This window comes from Gymnogyps californianus, chromosome 8 (genome assembly GCF_018139145.2).
Source record: "Gymnogyps californianus isolate 813 chromosome 8, ASM1813914v2, whole genome shotgun sequence".
Lineage (NCBI taxonomy): Eukaryota > Metazoa > Chordata > Aves > Accipitriformes > Cathartidae > Gymnogyps > Gymnogyps californianus.
In genome coordinates, this window is record NC_059478.1 from 14187624 (window position 1) to 14210082 (window position 22459).

At 36.4% G+C, this 22459-nt stretch overlaps 1 protein-coding gene across 5 annotated transcripts in view; it reads left to right on the forward strand.

Moving 5' to 3' along the window:
• COL11A1 (collagen type XI alpha 1 chain) overlaps window positions 1-21224 on the forward strand; it is a 163957-nt gene extending 142733 nt beyond the window's left edge. For 4 of the 5 annotated variants that reach the window (XM_050900518.1, XM_050900521.1, XM_050900519.1 and 1 more), the window contains 13 exons: window positions 5157-5210; window positions 5638-5745; window positions 5829-5882; window positions 10535-10588; window positions 11484-11591; window positions 12192-12245; window positions 12335-12370; window positions 12480-12533; window positions 13352-13601; window positions 15861-15973; window positions 16780-16848; window positions 17524-17757; window positions 19492-21224. In XM_050900518.1, the coding sequence (XP_050756475.1) occupies window positions 5157-5210; window positions 5638-5745; window positions 5829-5882; window positions 10535-10588; window positions 11484-11591; window positions 12192-12245; window positions 12335-12370; window positions 12480-12533; window positions 13352-13601; window positions 15861-15973; window positions 16780-16848; window positions 17524-17757; window positions 19492-19638 (1335 nt within the window). In that variant the 3' untranslated portion in view covers window positions 19639-21224. The remainder of the gene's footprint in view (window positions 1-5156; window positions 5211-5637; window positions 5746-5828; window positions 5883-10534; window positions 10589-11483; window positions 11592-12191; window positions 12246-12334; window positions 12371-12479; window positions 12534-13351; window positions 13602-15860; window positions 15974-16779; window positions 16849-17523; window positions 17758-19491) is intronic. The other variant, XM_050900522.1, reaches the window with a different exon arrangement.
• Window positions 21225-22459: the final 1235 nt, after the last annotated feature.

Sequence of the window (22459 nt, forward strand, 5' to 3'; positions counted from 1 at the left end):
ATGCACAATGCAATTGCTCACCACCACCCACTGACCAATGCCCAAGCAGCAATCCGTGCCTCCTGGCCATCTCCCCCGTTTATATACTGGGAATGATGTTCCATGGTATGGAATACCCCTTTGGCTAGTTCAGGTCAGCTGCCCCAGCTCTGCTCCCTCCCAGCTTCTTGCACACCTGCTTGCTGGCAGAGCATGGGAGTCTGAAAAGTCCTTGGCTTAAGATAAGCGCTACTTAGCAACAACTAAAACATCAGCGTGTTATCAACATCATTCTCACACTAAATCCAAAACACAGCACTGTACCAGCTACTAAGAAGAGAGTTAACTCTATCCCAGCCAAAACCAGGACATATATTTAGATGAATGAGTAGATTAAATATATATATTTATAGGCCGAAAACATAATGTACAAAGGGCAAACATTGTGACATAGTCATTGATAAAGTCTCTCAAAGTGATTACATAGATTTAAAAAAAAAAATCATTAAATCATAATTAATATTTTACAGATCCTGACTTCTGAAATGATCTGTGCCTGTACCAGATCAGAAAAATGCATGCTAAGAAGGCTTTATACATCTATGTAGTTATGGTGCAAGTAATCATAGTAATTGTGTGTTCAAATCTAGCATGGATTTGTGCACGTACTGTTTAGAAAATTAGAGCTATGAAATCTATCAAGGGAAACATATAGCTGAAGTGATTTTATCATTAACAAATGGAAGGCCAGATTCTCTAGTTCAATGCAAGAGAGGATCAATGCCCAAAACACCAACTGATTTAAAAATACATATTCATTGGATCAGACTTCCAGGGACTAGTTTAGTATTGACTAAACTCTATTTTTTAATTCAATGATAAAATGCCCTGTAATGAATTAAAAAAATAGTAATTCTTTTAAAGAGTATCTTGTCAATGAAGTAAAAGACTATGCTCAATATTTCCTATATACAAGAATATGCATATACCTTGCTTTACTTGGATAGTCAAGACAGGTTTTTGTTCTGTATAAATTCTATCTTGATTTACAACTTTTAATAAGGGATAATATTAACAATAAAAATATAAGAGTAAATGTCGGAAGTATTTGGGGAAAACATATTTCCCTTGGTTTAAAAAAGTTGTCTTATACTTGATAACTCCCCAAAAAGATATAGTTCTAAAATAAAAGGAATGTACTCAGAAGCATTTGCTACTCTTATGTAGGCAGAAATAGTCAGCTAATGGAATACTGATAGCAGAATGTGAATGAGAGTAGTGTAGAAGTAAAAGCATGTCATAATTGTTATTGAAGTCAAACAGAAAATGAAGTTATCAATTGCATAATATACATTTTATATATATATATGTTCTTTCATAACTATAGATGTGAAAACTTGAGGAATTAAACTACAATATTTTAGTACTAAAGTTAGCATTCTAGCCGGCCAATGCTAACAGTTTTGTATCATCTTTCTGAAGAATGCTCAGCAGCAGTTAAATATAGTGTTTCCAAAAATTATATTTTTATGTTAAGTCATCAAAGCCTTATAATGCAAATGAAAGAACTTTTAAAGTAAACTTATACTATTTGAAGAAATCTGTTGTAGCTACTTGAAAAATTGATCAACTTTCCTAGTATTCCTGATTCAACCTAGCATGCTAGCTTGGTAGGAAACCTGCATTTGTTTCAGTTTGCAGATTTCAGTGCCCATTTAAGCATCCTGCCAGATCAAGATCTGAGAGAGACACAGTGGCTACAGAGCACTGGGTAACATCTCTAGTTTGAATTCATTGATTTCTATCTGACAAATGTTAAAAATAGCATGAGGAAAAGACACCATCAAACAACATTCATTCTTAAAACAAATAACATATACAATCCATAAAAATCAACACAGATAGTACTTCTTGCTTATGTTCCTCTCAACCTTTCAGTGTGCTAGGCCCTTCAGCTGTGTCTTCTGCTGTTTGGCTGTTTTCTTTATTAGAGTCAATTAGATGTCTAGATCACATACACATAAGGCTCCACATATCAATCTACAAATGTTAGAATTTAAAGTGCAAGACTAAGATACGTTTTTGTTCTCAACTGGAGGGCATACTGCCTGCTTTCAATACAAGAACAGATGTCAATACTGCAGCAAAGCCAGTCTCTACATTTTGAGAAGCAAAAGTTTATTTGGCTAGTTGCCTTTATATACAATGTTGAATAACGTAGAAAAAAAGGAAGTGTTTCTAGGAAGGAGATTTTTTCCATTTTGGCTACAGCATCATGCTGCCTGAGCAGGGTGCACACACCACTTAAAAATTAAGCTGATTTTTCTCTGTTGATTGCAAATGCACAGAACACCTAACAATACACCAGGTTCCTATCTTAACAGACTGATGAAATGTGGCAATGGTTTTCTGTGTCGGAAATCATGTTTTTAGACAGATGACAGACAGCTATAAACAACAGTTTAAATTATTTTAATGAAATTATGAAATATGGAAGAGCAGACAAAAATGTCCAATAGGTTCATGTAACAAAAACTGAGGACAAGTTTGTTTCTGTATGAGTTCTTTTGTCTTCTCAGTTCTGCACAAAATGTATGGGGCAATATGTCCAAACTTAAAGTGTAATGATCATAAAAATCACCATAGTAGCTGGGGTAGTGAGGGTGGGAGCCATGCATTAATTTAAAATTATTGTTATTGAGATCTTTTCTGTGAGTTAAAATTTACCAGACACTCCAACAACTCAAGTGTAGGAAGGTAAGATAAATAATAATTAGCAGTCTTTCTCTGTAGAAGCACCATCTGTGCCATGCCAGCAATCACAGACTTAGAAAGAACAGTTCATTTAGCTGCTTTGCGCTTGGTGCAGCATTGGCACTGTTGGATAATGAATGCACCCCCTTTGTTTAGCAATCATGATTCACTGTATTGGTAATTTAGTGATCACAGTGGTTTTAGCCCTGCTAATTCATGTTGCAGCTGCATTTCTAGACTATGCAGAGACCATATTTCTCAAATACAAACTACCACACTCAATGCTTTTCAGTTTCTTAGGTAGGGTAGATTATAATCCATATGGGAACTTGAGTGCAAGGAATTTTCAAGCAGTAAAGACAATGGGCATGTAAATTAATTTATGTAAGAAAAAAAAGTCCTGTTTCTAAAGTGTTCCTGAGTTTGTTTATATACCTGCTCATTTTTCTTGTTATTGCTGCAAACTGCAATCCACCCAACCAATTACAACCTACACAAAGGGGTATATGCATCAGAGGTTATTATTGGAACAGTAGTGATTTAAATTAGTCTTCCTGTTTTAAAGAGTCAGCAATTGGACCACACTGCCCAGGGCTTTTTAGCTTCTCTGTATTTTGAACAGGTAAAAGTAAGTCCTTTACCACTTACAGCTCTTAAAAATACCACAGAGAACAAACTGTTGATACCCACAACAAATGACCAAAGTCCACTATGGGTAATTCAATTCATTTTGCATTACCTTTGATGGAAAGCCTGAACTATCTCTGTTGGCCAAAAGGTTCATGCAGTACTGCAGATGTTCAGTTCCACACTGGAGAAAGCTTAATTTCAGAAATAAATGAATGATCTTAATATACTTCTATGTAATTAGTTATTAAATGAATATAAATATCCAGGAATTAAATTAAAACTGGTGGAGTTGCTCAAGGTATGTGCCAATAGTAGTGAATAGTGAAATATATCAGGCTATAAAAAGTTTGGGCTAAATTCAGCTCTAGTATAAAAAACTGCTATTAGGTCAAACTCGAGTCTAAAGCCCTAAGCTCACAAAGCATACAGGTAGATGCTTGACTGGAAGAACAATTCTTATCTGTAAAATTAAGAATGTGTTTTAGTGTTTTACTTTTAGGGGCCTGCATTTTTTTGTCTGTTGTTATGAAGGAAAAAGCAGTAAATAAATGGAAGTGATTGAATTTTTCTTGTTGCTGGTCCTTAGAACATTTTTTTTAATTTCTACATAACAAACAGCTTGTTGCATTAATGAACAGATAAGTCTTAGGAAGTAAGTTTTATAGATTCAGAAAATCACCTTGTATTTGATCATGGTCACCCTTCTTTCCTTTTGCTTTAAGCTGCTCATTGGTTGGCAAGAAATAGCTACTTGTAATAAAGACATTTCCCAGGCTAAAAATTAACCTTGTAGGAAAACAGTTGGTCCATTATCTTGAGTCCATCTTTTCTAAACTAAGTATATACAAGAGAACCATTTTCAGAAGAGTACATTAGATTCTAGATACTGCTTCTGTTCATAACTGAAGCTATGAATATTGATTCCCTGCCCTGAAAATCAGCCCCTGATGTTTTGGAGGAGAAAAATATCGTTTTATTTTTCACTGATACCTTAAGAAAATGAAAGGTGGGTGACATCAGCAATAGGTAGTCACAGTGCTGCCGGACAACTGCAACTCCTGTTTTGTGGCCTTCACCCGAACCTTATCCCATCTCTACATCCTCGTGCAGTACCGAGTTCTATCTTCTTAGTCAAACAGAGCTTTTGTAGAGCAATAGCAGGAAACCTGATATCAAGAGCTATTTGTAGTGAGTGTCTTTATTTCATTCCTTACAACCTCTAGTCAGGTATTTATATTTTTTTGCCTTTCATATTTACTGGATAATATTAAGGCATGTATCAATTTTTGGCTGTCCAAATGTAATCAAAAGGCTTACTGAGCCCATCCCTGACTTAGAGAATAAAGAAGTATATGCCATTCTGTGCACTGTAGAATGACAAGCCCTTTTGGAATCAGTGGGTAAACTACAATGAATAGATAGAAGCCAATGCAAAGCGAGTTTAAAACTGTTATTGTACATGTAAATTATATTGTTCCTTTCCTTTTACTTTTATATCCTGTTTTGATTTTTTTCCAAGCTATTTCTTTGTTTTTAACCTCGTAATATCAGAGGTATTAGGTGATGTATATTCTTTTAGATATTCTAAAAACCTAGAAAATTTTATAAAGGGAAAAAGAGCTGATATGACAGATTGGGATTTTTGTCCTGTGAATAAAATGTCAAGAAAGAAATTTAATGTTCTTTTGTTAGCATTTACTACTTATTAATACAGTGGAAATGGCACTCAGAATTTTTTCACTGGTAATATTTTAGAAAACTGAGATTATGAGCTCAGTCTCAATGTTTTACAGGGACCTCCTGGAGCAACTGGTGCTGAAGGCAGACAAGGTGAAAAAGGTGCAAAGGTAATACATTCAAGATTTTTTTTTAGGAGCATGGAAATGTAAACTATATATAAATGAAAAGTAAATTGCTTATCATGCACTGGATGTGAAACTTATCAAAGTAATAATAGGTAAACCATAAAATCCAAATTCAGACCCAGAATTAGTAGCAATACATAATGGAGTACATGGTAGACTCTTACCAGTGCAGGCCCAACTTAGCTCACCCCTGCGGAAAAGCAAGATGAGCATACTTTGCTGGCACCACATCTTTATATGCAGCTATCAAAATTTTGTTCAGAAAACCATCCTGTGCAGAACACTGTTTTAGAACAGCTTTTAAAAAATAGAGTGAGGAAACTTTGCACTCACTTTGCAGCTTGTGTATCCTACAGTGCCAAGCTTAGTCAGCTCTTCCTCTCTGACCTGTTGCTTATGTTCTTTCTAGGGTGAACCTGGTGCAGAAGGGGCTCCTGGAAAAACAGGTCCAGTTGGTCCACAGGGACCTGCAGGAAAACCTGGCCCAGAGGGTCTCCGGGGCATTCCTGGCCCTGTGGTAAGTAAGCAGAGCATATAATAATATTTTAAATGTCGCATTTCTTGTATGTCCTCTGGTAAAGCAAACTTTGTATTTTCTAGGGAGAACAAGGTCTACCTGGAGCGCCAGGTCAGGATGGCCCTCCTGGGCCTCTGGTGAGTACTCTTCCTTTCAGTGCCAAAACAGAAAAAGCATCCTTCAAAATATACCATTAACATGTCTGTGCATTTACAGAAAAATGAATGTATAAGTCAGTTCTTAGCATAAAGTCACTATATTTCTGTGCTGGTAAAATCCGATACACAACTGCCTTCTAATTTTACTGCTCTACTTTAGTAGGCAGCTGTGCTGAACGCTGCTGAGTTATGGAATGGTAAAAAATGGAATAAGGCAGTGTAAAATCAAATTCTTGAAATCCCCTGAATAGAGTTAAAAATAAAATGAATGAAGCTTACAATCAAAAAGTCTACTTCTGTCCCCACATCAGCAAAGCTTAATACCTTAAATCATTTTGTTTCCTTAGCAGTGGCAAATTTTGCAGATCCATTGATTTTAATGACTGCTAGTTTCGGAAAACATTATTCATAGATATGATCTAAATTTTTCCCTATTCCTTAGAGAAAGAAAAAAATAAATCAGAAGTAGGGCCAAAAAGGGACTTCTACCAAAGAAGAAAACATACTAGTTTTATAAAAATGAACAGCAGTATCATGTCTGTTGTTCATTGTGGCAGTCCCAGGAAATATAATCCATGACGTAAGTGTTTAAAAGGGTCTGAATGAACCAAGCTCCCAGTTTCTAGGGCATCTAGGGCATACCACAGTTCTGCTATGTGTTAATAAGATGATTAAAACAAGGGAAGCTTATAGATGACATATTATCAAATTATATCATTGCTTCTCTTTATACTTGCTATTTTAGTGCATTTTTTCTAACAAGTTGAAAAAACAACACTGTGAGCACAAATTGTACAATATTGGTGTTCTTATTCAGCATTATGTGCAGAAATTCAAATCTAAACTGTATGGCCAGCAGGTTAATTCTTCACATGTCAAGCAAAGGCGATCCAATTTAGTGGAAAGATCTCATATCCCTTGCTCTCCAAACTCACTGAAGTAGAGTTCACCTCTATTATCACAGCTGAGTGACACATTGGGAATAAAAAGTTTTGAAACAAAATATGGACTGTTATAGTTTGATGGAAAAAAAATAAACAAGTGTTACACTCTCAAGGCATTTTACAGTTTGCAAGCAGTGTCATTTCATACTAAGTAAAATCCACTCTGTTATTTTGGCCAGAATATACAGTCAGCTTACTTCAGGCGAATAGGGCAATAAGGGGCTATCCTCTACTTCAGAAATGATGTGGCTCTTAAAGGGGAAAAGGAAGGCTGTAAGTAGGAAGTGTGAAGGAAATCGTCTGTTCCTTTTCCTATATGGACTTAGAGGATACAAAGGATACAGGTCCTTAGGTAGCCTTAATACTGAAAATTCTTGCGCTTAAGCTATATACCTGAACTCAAAATCTTTCCAAGAGCATTCCTGCCTCCCCAGTGAGAACTCAGGGTCTGAACATCAGCTATAAAATTTTCATATCAGACTTTTCCAGTATATAAAAATGGAAGTGGAAAAAATGGGGAGTTTAAACTGAAATGCTGCATAAATCAGACCTCTAGCCTAAACCAGTCTTTCGCTTTCATGTGCATATGTGAACATGAGCAATTGCCTTTTCTTTCATTTACTAAAATAATTTCATGGGTGAAAGTATTTGGGTAACTATTTACATTTCCAAAAATGTTCCAAACATGCAACTTCTTAACCTATAAGCGGAGTTTCACAACATATATTCTTATGCCCCACACACTAGAAAGATTTTTTCCAATGAACAGTGATCTGGTGCATAGGTGTATCTATCGATCACTTCTGTGTATACGATTATAGATGGTATTACAATGGCACCTACATATAATTTCATTTTTCTCTGTCCCTTAGAAAACAATAATGAGCAAATAATGTGCTGAGGAAACCTTACACTATAGCTCTTCGTTGCCTTTCATTTTAACATTCTAATTTTGTCTAAAGTCTCATGGATAACATATTGCTTGCAAGTCAGAGGTTGGGAACAATGAATGAGAAGCTGCAAGGAAAAGGACGCCCCTGTGCTAAGCCCATAATAAAAACCTCTTCTCTCCAAAGAGTTTAGGATGGGACCACCACCATAGATTTTAAATGATGTGCCCAATTTACAAATAAAATGCATGGGGGACAAATCAGGGAACTGAAAACTGATCTCCTCAGTTACAACTCTGTGCTGAAATCTAAAAGCCAATGAACAATTATTCAGCAATAATAAGCATCCCTTTCCCACATGTCAGTCACCAGAAGCCTCCAAATACATCATCAAAAGATCTCTCTTCCAACATTTGAGAGCTTAAATATTCAATTCAAATCTGAAGCTGAGCGTATTAATGAACTATATGCTCCCAAATGCACAGGCTTCCTGTCAGCTCAACAAGAACTTTTTTTAGATGCACTGCTGCAACTTAAACTTCATTTTGGATTTTAAGAAAGTAAAGTTTATATGTAAAAGTTGCTGAGGTTAGGTCTCCCTCCTTCCCCTCCCTCCCTCCACAGTAGATATTGCTATCAGGAGAAGAATATGAAAGCAGATTTGCAGTAGAGCACAACACACTGCAGGTGAAAATGTCTGATTCTGTATTCCAAAAGCTTAAAAATTTCACTTTTCATTCATGAATTATGTATTTGCCTAGGCTTTTGCATCTAACGATATCCTGAAGTAGAGATGGAAAGGATACGCACTGAATAATATTTTGTACATGAAGTGTTATGGCACTTTTGAATCTGTGCCAGGTTGAAAAGGTCATTTATTACTGCTATCCATATCATAACTTCACAGATGTCCACTGCCAGCAGGAGACTAGTAGTGATGAGATACTGACTTAGTCTAGCAGCTACTGCATTAGCTCTACGCCTAATGCATACATGTTCAGTGTGAGATTAATAGCCTTTGAGAAATGAATGCTTTGTCTGTGCTTGCATATGCCCTGCATGGCCTGAATTTTTCACTTCGTTCTGTACAAATTACACAAAACCAGCATTGCCATTCTTATGAACCTCAGAGGATTTCTCAAATCCCTCAAAGTTCTTCTAAAATTATAAATAAGGATTAAAATAATTTAAAAAAAAAAAAGCTGGAGAAAAGACAAACCAAGGAGATTTTAACAGCTTCATATATAATCTTTTTCTGTGCCACCTATCCAGCTATATTTTTGACTATTGGTAAAATAGTATCTTTAATGGATTGCTCTTATGACCCCAGTAAAGATTAAAAAAGCACTGTCAGGAAAAACCAGCTTGTGTCAAGCTATAAGAACAAGATTATTCAGTGGTTTTTGCAAGGGGTATGCAGAAAGTAAGACCTATCCATGTGAATGTGTTTATCCTTCACAGTGGTTTCCCAGGTAGCAAGACTGCAATGGAGTTTTCCAATAGATTCTCTAAGTATCAGCTTACCTTGGAACCACCTGAAAAAAATGAGTGGTTTGAGTTGTCCCCTCCCCCCACCCATCCCAGAAATATGGAAGGGCTTGTAGAATGGTTCTGTTGACTCTGTGTTGGTTGTTCACAGCGCTGTCTCCTGCCCCAGCATATTTCTGTTTACAGAAATCTAGCTGCGTGGAGTAATGTTTAGGGACAACTGCAGATAAAACTTAGAATAAAGAGCATTTCTTACTCAGTTTCATAAAGTAACATATGTCTTTACTGTGCTGCACAAAGGATGGCTTGTAAATACAAATTAAAAATTGTAAGCTGCTCATATGATGTGAACCATGTAAGTACCTAAAAAGGTATCAATTTAATACCTCTGTAAGGTAGGAGTATTATCCTTATCCAACAAATGAGTAGTGGAGGCCCAAAGAGACTAAGGCAGTTCCTAAAAGCATTTAGGATTGCCCAGACTAGTACTGCAAAACCTAAGTAATTTGTGTAACTAAAAACATTTACAAAAGTGACAAGGGGCCATAAGCTTGTACATGTCAGTGGAGCTAGCACACCTAGATCACATGAAGTAAGCTTGCAATGTTGAGTAGAAAAGACTTGAATATTTAGAAAATATAGATTTAAATGCATTATTCGTGGTCATACAGGAATTTCAGGTGGCAAGTCAAGGAAACCATAATCCCAAGATAACACCCCGAGTGCTGAAACAAAATATGAGGTAGTTCTCCAACAAAACAATATTGAAGAACAGTTATTATAAGCAACCTGATTTATATTCTGCATAAATCTTACTGAGCTGTAGTAAACTGGGAGAAAACAAATTAAGAGGATACTTTCCACTGTCTTATGAAAGAAAGGGCTAAAATAAGCAACTAAAATAAGGTACAGCAATTAAGGTGGAAGTAATAATTGAAAGCATGTAATGTAACCACAAGCAAAATCAGGCTAATCAACAAAAAATTATTTGAATTTTTTTTTTTTTTAATATCACTTGCTTCACTGGATGCTTTCAGTGCTCTTTAAGAATTTAGTTGACCCTCTGCTTCATCCTTTATAGATTTCTAATTAATAAGCAATTTAAATGCTACAGTAGCATCGTTATGCCTTTTTAAACATACATTTCAACTTCATCTTGGGCCCTAAATCACATGCCATCAATCACAACCATCAATCACTGAATGACTCTGTACTTTGACTTACACTGCCTTTAAAAATATTTCAAGAAAACATGATCTGTGCAGTATGTTAAAACTTATTTTAACATTACCTCCCTTGATTTACTTAGGGTCCACCTGGCTTGCCTGGCCTGAAAGGAGATCCAGGTTCCAAAGGAGAGAAGGTATACTTTATTCATTGTTTGTGCCTTTGTAATTTTGACCCAGTCTAAAAGTCTGTATAAAATTAGCAGAAAGAAACACTAGGGGGGTTGTATCAGAAAGCAAGACAACTTACCATGTCTATCAATCAGCTTCCCATAGCCTTAACAGTAATCGTGAAGTTTTAAGCCACATCTGATATCCTGGAGATATATAGAAAGAAAAAGATTACTGCCTGTGTGGTACTCTATTAACCATGTGATTCTTCCTTGCAATGAAAATCCCAAAGACATTGATGTAAAGAGAACTGTTGGTTTTACAAAAACAAAGTAAGTAGAAATAAAAAGTATTCAAGATTTTTATTTTAAAACAACAAAATGTAAATATTTAACAGCTATAATACTTTCTTTTGAAATAATGGATTGAGACATCCAGGATAGCATTTTCTAATGGAGTCCCAACAATTTATTGATTGCTTGAGTATCAGAGAAAAACTGTATAGAGAAAGGTATATGAATATATCTTGTGAATTTCAGTTTTTGTTTATGTGCTTGGATCAGCTGTTTATACAGCTATATTACATGTGGAAACAAATGTGCAACTGTATAATATGCTTACAGCTTGTAAATGTGAAAGTTGGTATGAAATTTGTATCCACAGGTATTGTTATTTCTGTATCAGTTTCAGTAAGGGCTATGTTGCACTTAGATCTCTTTCACTGAATAAGCAGTCACAACTTGCAAATAATCTCCAAGTCTAAAAGGACAACAATGAATATGCTTTCAGAATAATTTGTTTGCAGGTTAATTGTTGACTAGCAATAGTGATGACATTTGAAAGCTCTAATTTGTGTGTTTCCAAAGCACATTTACTTTATATATTTTGAGTTTTAACTATATTTTCTTCTATCTTGTTTAGGGACATCCTGGTTTGATTGGCCTGATTGGACCTCCGGGAGAACAGGGTGAAAAGGGTGATAGGGGTCTTCCTGGCCCACAGGGATCTCCTGGAGCCAAGGGTGATGCAGTGAGTAAAACACACTTCTGTTTTCATTCAAGTTCCGTGCAAGCAAAGAGTACATATTCCAGTCTTTCTTTTGAGAGACATAAAGCTGCTATAAACATTTAACACCCAGAGCCTCCTGCTAGAGGTTAAAACTTTCCTAGGCATTGTACAAACACAGTGAAGTTAAACAGCTTAAAACGAGATCATAGAGTGTTTCAGAAGATGAAGGAAACACATACACCTACGTTAGGGATGAGATAAAACTAGCAGCACCAATCTCATCACGTTTATTAACTGCATTACCCAAAGTAGCTTCCTTTCTCCTAGTTATTAAGCCATGTTTTAAGGCACTATGTAAAAAGTGAGGTTTCCAAGCCAGATTGAAGGGGAACACAGTCGTGACTATAAGTACTGCAGTGTAAGAACAACTACAAGCAGCTCAAACTGTCAGATAATATTTTAAACTTACAAACTATTCTGGACCCTAGCAAATGGCCTAAATCAAAACTCATCAGGGTTGAACGCTTAGTAGGACTACCATTTTCATATATATGCATTTTTTAATCCAGTCCAGTATGTAGAATACTTTAGTTCTGTATTTATTCTCCTGTTCTTTCTTAGGGAATTTCCGGTCCTGCTGGTCCACTTGGACCCCCTGGTCCTCCTGGTTTACCTGTAAGTAATTTCATCCAGTCCTCCTGTTCAAAACACTCCCATGTTGTGTGGAATACACTCCAACTACAGTTACATATTCTTGCCCGTAGGGTCCCCAAGGTCCAAAAGGTTCCAAAGGATCCAGCGTGAGTAATTGTCCTCCATATTTTTTGTTCTTTTACTTAACTTTTGTGTGTGTTGTTTTTTAACATTGTGGAGCATGGTCAACACTGCATTTCTTTCATTGCGTTATAGGGTCCTGCTGGTCAAAAGGGTGACAGTGGGTTACCTGGTCCACCTGGTCCTCCAGTAAGTAAGAACTCTTATCTGACATGCATGCACATTACACTGACATGATGACACTGTTTTGACAAGGGTAGAAAACAGCATTTGTGAACTTGCAGATAAGGAAAATATTGTTTGAACATTCATTTTTCAGGAAACATTGATCCACCAGACACAGAAATACATTGTCTGCACTGAAAAAGCCATTAGAAACTTAAAAAAACAAAATACAAAAACCCCCACAAACAACCAACCCTCCCCCCCATAATTATTTAATACGTTATATTGAAGCACAGAAAATAGAATGATATTGGTTTCCTCCTGTTGATACTCTCCTGTTTCTACTATTTCTTTTTCATATCATAACAATCTAAAATGAAAACAGTCCAAATCTGAATGAAGTGTTTCAATTTCTTGAAATGGAATATTGCTTTATAGACCCCAAGTGGAATTTTAAAGCTTTATCATAGGAAACATCCACAGTTTTCATTTGTCATAGGCTATGCCTGTGCTTGAGGGAATTGCCAGGGATAAAAGGCAATTGCAAGTCAGTTCTGCACACTTAACTTATGTGAGGGCAGCACACTCTTCTGCAAACAGCAATGTAGCGAGAAGAGTTTAGAGCACAACAATGGTTTGGCCTTCTACAATCACCTTTTTCTGCAAGTAAATCAAAGCACATAGGCATAAATCTGAAGGAAGTAAGTGAGATAAAGAAATAAAGAATTTGAAGAAAGCCTATTCAAAGCATCTCCAAGCCACGTTCTGTGGTCTTCCTCTGCGTATTTATGCAGCTGAAAAACAAACAGAAAAGGTAACCAGATATGTTGTTTTCCACTCAGGGTCCTCCAGGTGAGGTAATCCAGCCGCTGCCAATCCAGTCACCCAAAAAGACAAGAAGATCTCCTGATTACATGTTATCTGATGCTGGTGATAATATTCTGGATTATTCCGATGGCATGGAAGAGATCTTTGGTTCATTGAATTCACTGAAGCAAGACATTGAGCATATGAAGTATCCAATGGGCACTCAGAATAACCCAGCCCGAACGTGCAAAGACTTGCAACTCTGCCACCCAGACTTCCCAGATGGTATGTTAATATTGCATGGCAAAGGCAAACAAGGCTGAAGTTATGATCTGCTAAGATACTTTGGCAGAATAATTAATTATTGGTAGATGGTTCATGCAGTTGCTCAATAAATACAGTCTCATTAAATCCATTTTTGCAGGTATAAAAGTTTATAAAATGTAAGTAAGAGATGTTCTCTTGGTAAAAGCCAAAATTCTTTAAATACGTAACCTGATCTGGTTTTAGATTTAAAACTTTTTAAAGTGCTAAATAAAAAACAGTTATTGTTTGGAAAGGTGGGCCTTGCATTTCCAGAACTATCCAAACAGGAGAGGGGTGAGAGATTGATGCTATTTAGATCAATGGAAAGTAAAATCACAAATGTCAGCATGCTGGGATAGCTAATAGCTTCTTTTAAAAGAAACAAGAATTATTTTAGTAGCTGTATACTTTAGCTTAGCATAATAATATAAAATAGCACTGGTATTATATGAGATTTATTATTGATTATGATTCTCAAAAAATGTACTATTCTTTTACCCTTAGAAACAGTAATTTGTTCTACTGCATGACTACTGTTTGTTCTATATCATTCAGCAAATAGGCATGCAAGTTTCTCTGATACTGTTTAATGCTACTAAGTACTAGCTTAATAAAATGCAGAGTGGTCTGAACAAGACACTGTGTTCTGAAGAACTATCTTGATTTAATTATTCTTTGTTGTTTTCTTCTTTTTTCTAACTGAGTTTACCCCTCTGGAAAGGTTTAAATGAAAGCCAACTTTCACAGAGTTTTCATCCTTTCATATTTTTTCAATTGCAATGGATATTTTTCCCAGTTCAAAGCAATATTTTTCTGTTTTTAAATGGGAGGAAAAATAGATTTTGACAGTTTAATAATATTTTATGGCTTTCAGTCTAGATAGATAAAAACAGATGGTTGCCTTGAGGAGCAGTTAAGCAGTGTATGTGCTATATGAAAAGTACATATTTTACAATTCAGTACCCTCCATAATAATGAATGTTTTTTATAGAACACATTCACCTTCATTTACCAGTATTTGCTTATTATTTGGAGCTTTCTTCATATAAAAGTAATGTTATTTTGGTTAAAATAAAAGTAAATGCATTCATTAAAATACAAAATTCTCCAGGGACAAGGCTTACAGGTAGGAAAGACTGTTTTCAATAAATACAGCCTGAATCAATAGAATTTTAAAATACCATAAAAGCTTTGTCTATGCCCTGTATTCAGAAGACAGAACTGGTGAAAGGATTTGTCATTCCTCTCTGAAACCTCCACTATTTGCTTGAAACTGGATTAGAACAGTAGTGTCAGAAAATCATTTGCTGTCCTGCTGTGAAACTAGCTGGAGATAAGGACCCACATCACAGAAATCATCATTATAATTAGAATGGCAGATTTTAAAAAGCGCTGATTTTTAATGGACCTTGGATTAACTGCGGCTCTCTTTCATGCCCAGCCTTCATTCACCCTCACGTTGTAGGGCCTGAATTCTCAATCATGCCAGGCTGGTAGGACTGCTGAAACTATGGGAAGCCTCATGCAAGTTTTAACTGTCTTTCCCACCATGTCACCTAACTAAGCATTAGTTAAGGTGTTTTTATCAACTAAAGCGGCCTGAATTTTCACTAGTGTTGCAGCTTCATAACCCAGTAGTAAAAAACATCTTTGCTTGAGGTATATCTTTCTCAATGGAAGCTTTAGGTATTTGTGCCAGCTACAACCTCACCAAGCCCTGTGCGGCCACCTTTTTATGTAGATAGGTATGCAAATGACTCCAGATTTTGCTCTCTGACATAAGCCATAGCTTATTTCTGCCTAAGGCTGCCTCTGCTCTGTTTTTGAGAGTGTTATCACCACAGGTACAAATCATCCTTCTAGCTGAAATACTGAAATGGCCGAATTGTTGAGACCTGCAATGTACATTTCACACATAATGACCTTCCTCTTCTAGACTGAGGTCTCTGCAGTTCCTCCAAAACCTCAGCAGTATCCTGCACTAGAGTCATGGTTTGAAGTAAACTTAGACAAAAACAAAAGGACGCAGATAAAAATAGACTTTGATCCTGGTGTTATCTTTCATAAGCAACAACAACAGCAACAAAGCACAAGGCAGAAAAGAAAGGGTTGCTTTCTCATCATTCAGATAAAATAACTTTACTACAAACTTTGGAGGACCATTAGGTAGCAGTAAAACCTGGATCTTCAAAATACCATTTCCACTATATAAGGCAAATGTTTTCTCATTTGTTTTAGGGGAATATTGGATTGATCCTAACCAGGGCTGTTCTGGAGACTCCTTCAAAGTATACTGCAATTTCACAGCAGGTGGGGAAACTTGCATCTACCCAGATAAGAAATCTGAAGGAGTAAGTACCAATCTGTGTTTTCAGTTGGCTGTTGACAGATCCTACTATGCTGTTGCAATGTTGAACTAAACAGGATAATTACATTGTCACATTTTCATTTATCTGTCTTTCCGATTACATTGAAATTTGCATAAATCTGAATGAAGTGGTAAAATGGTAAATAGAGTTAACAAACAGCATTTTCACTCTTTCGCTTTGATAGGGAATCTATGCACTGCACTGCATTTCAGAATGCAACATAGCTGTGCAGCCAGTTAAAGTGCATACTCTGGTGTTTGACACCTAAAAGCTAAAATCTTACTGTGTTTATCCTGTGGGTTCATTTATATCTATTCATTTATACCTATACAAAGTAGATGTAAAACACTATGTATTAACAGTGTCCTCACTCATTGTTATAAATTACCTCTAATGGGGTATATGGTGTAGAGGAAGGCTTTCTAAAAGCTTGCCCAAATGAGAGAGATCTATCAGCATCGACACCAGTGAAAACTCTCTTTTAGACACTCTTCACAGGAACAATTTATACCAGCAGTTTACCTGAATCTTAACAGATGACAACAGTCTCCCTTAAATAGAACTAGCTCTCTTTATAAGCCATCACCTTGGATTCCATTTAAAGTCACTAATTTGAAGGCATTCTATACAAGAAAAACATCCTATTTTAGAGCTTTAAAGAGGCTGACATCTCAGAAAGAACAACCATTCTTTACTATCTGACGTGAAATTTGTCCCAGGTAATGTAAACCTTCGTATCTGTTAACATACGTTTTAAATACTTCTATCTCTGCTGTTTCACCACACAGGTTAGAATTTCATCATGGCCAAAGGAGAATCCAGGATCTTGGTTTAGTGAATTTAAGCGAGGCAAACTTGTAAGTTGTCACTGCAACATAACAGTTATTCACAAATCAAGTACATGTTATCAGTGATCAACAGATCCCAAGGAATTTTATAAGCATTTAGATAATGAAAAGACTTTTCAGCCCCAGCCTTTTTGCCCTAAATATTAGGGCAGCTGTATGGCCTCTTGCCACTGGACAGCAGAAGCCTGCCCTGTCTTGTCCCACAATGAACCCAATGGTCACCTGCACAGGTGATGGGGAGGATCTGGCTTCTGGCAGACCACACATCACCACTGAACCTTAGTAAAGCAGCTGGAGCACAGATCCTCTGCCTCATTCGAGGTAACTGGAAATATACTGAGTATGCAAAGATGAGACTGCAGGGTGACATAACTTTGTAATTAACTAAAAACAGATTCCCAAAGAGATTCTGCTGTTTTACACTATATGGTAGCAGTAGTTCTCCGTCTTTCCCATTAAAATGAAGCTAAAATATGTAGTTCTTCATCCTAAATATATTGCTACAACATGAAAATCTATTTACTGAGTCATAGCTTTATCGAACTTTAAAATTCCATAAAACGTTATATGTTGGTTGATTTTTTATTAAGGACAGTTATGTGGTTCTTTTGTCAACAATAATTTTGTTTTGCATTTTAACAAAGGAAGTAGATAAATATTCATGTAACTTCTTATATTTTCCAGCTTTCCTATTTGGATGTTGAAGGCAATTCCATTAATATGGTCCAAATGACATTCCTTAAACTACTGAGTGCCTCTGCCAGACAAAATTTCACTTACAACTGTCATCAGTCTGTAGCTTGGCATGACGCATCATCTGACAGCTATGACAAAGCACTAAGGTTCTTAGGATCAAATGATGAAGAAATGTCTTATGACAACAATCCTTACATCAAAGCTCTTCACGACGGCTGTGCAGTAAGTAGAGGTTCAGAAGAGTCTTTACAAAACCAACCTGTCAATTAAAGTAGAAATCAAACAAATTCATTTTTTCACAGCTTTCTTCTGAGAAAAGCTTTCTAAACACTTTATTTTTAATAGACTGCCTTTTAGTAGATTTTTAACTACATTACACAGTCCCTTATTTAATTTTCATATAATGTACTAAAAAAAAAAAACAAAACCGTAAGCCAAACAACAGAAATGGAACAAACCTGGCATGGATACAGGCTGTCAGCACCAATGTGCTGAAACTAGACTATCTGCTAGTATGAGCACAGTATAAGAGAAGAACAGAAGCAAAAAAGCATAATCAGGGGAGGCAGCCCATCAGCAGAATATATTTATACTCAAAATAAAGGCACACGCAGACAGAATATTTAGTGAATACAGTAAAAACATGTATGAACTAAGCCATATGTATGTAACCAAACGTAGTGAATTAATTGCATAGTTTGATATGAGACACTGTATTTCCTTTTCTCATTTTTTGGTAGTCAATGCCAGGTGAAGTTTGTGGATTGTACCTTTCAGAATCCTCTCTTAGCTTGGTTAAAACCCCTGGAGCTGCCAAACATGCATCAGCTCTCTGACCACCTCTCCAGCAGGTTCTTTGTAGGCATAGCAACTGTTACCTCTTTTCAGAAACAGAAAGGTTTGTACTGAACACTTTGAAACTAAGACATCAGAGGAGCAAGTGACAGTTGAAGCCTCATTAATTATTTTGGGTTTTGATATGGGAGCATTTTGAAGGCAGTTCTTGAGAAGTCAGTGATAGAGAATCAGACACCTGAAAGCGCCAGGATACATACCTGGCTCTGAGACAGAGATGCAGCTCAGATAGATGCAGAGTCTCCTCCCCTCAGTAATGAGATTCTCATACATAACTGCTTCATGTCAGCCTTTCTGTATGGCCTGTATATTTATTTTGCTTTTGTTATCCACACTGGGTGAGTGTAGAGCTCCAGAGAGAGCAGGAAGTGATTTAGGGTGTAACTCCGTCACTAAACTGAGAACACTCAGATAGATCTACCAACTTGGATGCTCATCTAAACTCCAAGACCCTGGCACAGCTGAAAGGGGTCTCAGCAAGATATAAGAGATCATCTGAACGAAGTGCAGTCCTCATAACTAACATGATGACTTGGTTGGATGATATTTAGAGAAGGTAGAGAGCCTTTGTTAGAAAGTAAGGGTGAGCCTTGCAAACCTTGTTTCTAAAAGTGCATCAGTTGGCAGTCCTGTCAGACTACTACTTTCTTTCATGTCCAAACAGCTGCTGTAATATTTTGTGAGACGGTTACAGTCTTTCTTCTTAGAAGTGGATCTTTCTTCTGTCTTTCAGAACTAATTAGTGATTTTTTCACAAGAAAGACATGCGCACTGCTATGAGAATATTGTTATTATTTATTAAATAGTATAGATGTGAACTCAGAATTCTCTAAGAAACATTAACTGTCTTAGATAACTATTCATTTGTAGGCCTATTGTAGTAAGTCAAAAAGCTATGGGCCGATCTCTTTCTAAAATCAAAAACATTCCATGTTGCATTTTTAAAATAAAATCCTAAGAAAACTTTACAGTTTGTAATATTTGGTGCATGAGGGGGCAATAATTTATAAATTCTACACTTCAGCGATAACCTATGAAGATCTACAGCACATGCTTACTGCTCTGATATATAACCATGTTTGCTTTTCTTTGCTTCAACAGTCAAGAAAGGGCTATGCAAAGACGGTGATCGAAATCAACACACCCAAAATAGACCAAGTGCCTATAGTTGATGTGATGATCAATGACTTCGGTGATCAGAACCAGAAGTTTGGATTTGAGGTTGGTCCTGTCTGCTTCCTTGGTTAAGCTTAAGACAAAATCAGATTGACAAAAATGTTGCACTTTGGTGCTACCAACCTACTTCATGCCACATGCAAGTTTTGAATAAGGATGGCATAGAAAATATGTCTTGCTGTGTATGTATGTCTTATCTAGAAAGTAATTGTTGCCCTTGTAGGGCCAGAATCACATGACTTAAACTTATTTTGCAAAGATGCTGTGGCACAGACAGACAACATAGGGCTCACTTTAGGAACACCCCCCTTTGGATTCCTTTGGTGCTGTAAAAAAATGAACGACATGGTGCTCCCTCCATTACAACAAAGAGGTGTTAAGAAAGTGTTTAATAAACTGTAATTATTCTATGTACAGTACTATACTGTTATTTCTCTGTCCATTTCCAAAACTTGCATGTGTCTCTGAATTGCATCTGGCTCTTATTTTATAATTACAAAACTACATTGTCAATACTGTGTATGTATTCTGAAAAAATAAAGCTGTAATTGCCAGTGAAGCCAATTCCATTTCTGATTAATAATAAAATCCCTTTGTATATATTGTTGTTGAAGAGCTTTGTTATTTGAAGTCGCCAACAAACTTCAGGTGGCAAAACTGGAAGATCTTAAGCAGCACACTCAACTCTTTTCTGCTGATATCACTCTGTGATGATGAATTTCAATAATGAAAGCACCTTCAAAGGTGCTGTGTTCCATGGTGCTATACCTCAGACTTTTTATTTTCTTTTCTAATTCCATAATTTCATAAGATACCTGTATATACCTAAAATAAACAAGTTTATATTTTTGGGTGGGGAAAATATGTAAGAAAAAAACCAACTTCTGTGCAAGAGATCTGTTAAAAATCTGTGTGAAATAAATTAATCATATAGCTTTCCTTTTTTTTTTTAATCTCTTCTGAATTTGTTTCCATTGTGCTTATTTGGTCTGCATAAATATTAAAACTGGATTCTAAACAGTTATTTATGGATTTTTGCAGTGTTTACTTAGATTTTTATGTAAGCAATGATGGACGTTTGCTTCCTGAACTGGATACTGAAAGTTCCACAGAATGGTCCCACACAATATTTGCCCATCCCATTAATATGAATTATTTTTTCCTGTTATTTCACCTGAAGGCCAGGGATGCAATATGTCTAGGTCATGTGATTCTACATAGTTGCTAAGCAACATACGAGGGGACTGCTTCCTACAGAGCTGTCTTTGACCCAAACTGTTACAATTTGCTATTCAAATCTCACCAAAAAAATGTTGGTTTGGCCTTCCCTCTGAACATTTTATTCAGGTAGTTGGAAGTAGAAATTACATTTTAGCTTTACAACACAAATCCTTTTGTAATTATTTTTCATAATATATGTAAGACTTGAAAAGAAATGTTTGTTTCTATTTCTTATAAATTGTTAAATTAAATAGTACTAGTTTCTGCTGGCTCATTTCCAACTGGTATTTTCTTATGCACGTTTATACATGTAAAAGTGAGATTTCAAAAGTCAACTTCTTGCTGTTCATATTTTCTTTTATTTTTGAACCAAAGTTTGTAACTGTCACCTCAAAGAGGAAAATACAAATTTTATTAATAAAATCAAGTCTTGTCTACCTGGATTGGTCATTCTCTTTTTTCAATGTCCAAAACTCACCCACTGTCATTACTGTAACTTCACTCTGCTTCCAGACCATCCAGACTAAAAAAAAAAAAAGTAATCTTACTACCTGTCCTGGCAAGCACTGGGCAACAGCACTGGGAAGAGAAGCGTTAACAGAAAAAAAAAAAAAAAAAAAAAAAGAGATGCTGATCTGGCCATTGGCAGTATGCACCAAGGCTGATAATTTCACATTTGGTTTGTATGGATTTGTAGCTGCAGCAGTCCACATAATACTATCAAACACAAGACAGGAACCTTATATTCTTTCCCCAGCCACTCTCTTACAACCTACAATGTCCGAGTGCTTCACAATCTTGTGCTTATCCTTGTAGGATCCCATAAGGTAGGGAAATGACCCTATTTATTGATGGGAAATGGAAGACAAGAACTAGACCAAGACCTAGAAACTACTGGAACACAAAATTTCCAGTACCTTGTTTTAGATAGTGGAACCAGAACTGGTGATGGGTCCAAGCTAGTGACACCACATATGTCACCTGGGGCCTCCTCCAAAACAGTTTATATTTTTTTTTAATCTGCTAACTGTTCTTTATGAACTCTGGCTACATCCACAATAGCTGTGAAAGCAGCTCCAATAAGTTTGGCAGAGGAGCAGCTACTTTCTGCTGCTCAAGTAGACTAGGTTAGGTGCTGAGCTGTTCAATCCCATCTAAAAGAACCCAACACTTCTGAGTCAGGTGCTTTAGGGTGATTCAGGTAAAAAAATAAAGATGGTTGTGATTTGGCAGAGTCACAATTAGGCTGCAGCAGAATGGTGTTTCTAAGAGTGCAATGATGTATGCAAGAAGCCAAACAAACCCAGATCTTTTCCAGAATTAGTTAAAGTATGTTGCCAAGGTTCATGCTGACAACATCCCAAAGGAGGAAATGAACTTGAGTCTTCTACACCTTTCAGGCAAGGACTCGTGAGGTTTATTCTTTAGCCCTTCTTAAGGCCTTAGCCAAGTACCTTACTGTTTATCCTTGTCATGAAAGCATCTCACCACCGCTAGTTATTCTAACTCCTCTTTGTCCATTCTCTGTTTCAATATGCTGTTCTTGTTCTCTCCGAGTTTCTGATTAAAGGGGAAAAATTGTCATTATATATTCTTGCCTTCAAGCAAAAATTATGCTATTTATTTTTCCCTCAACAGAAGTCTCATATTAGCAGTGCTTTAAAAAAAAAAA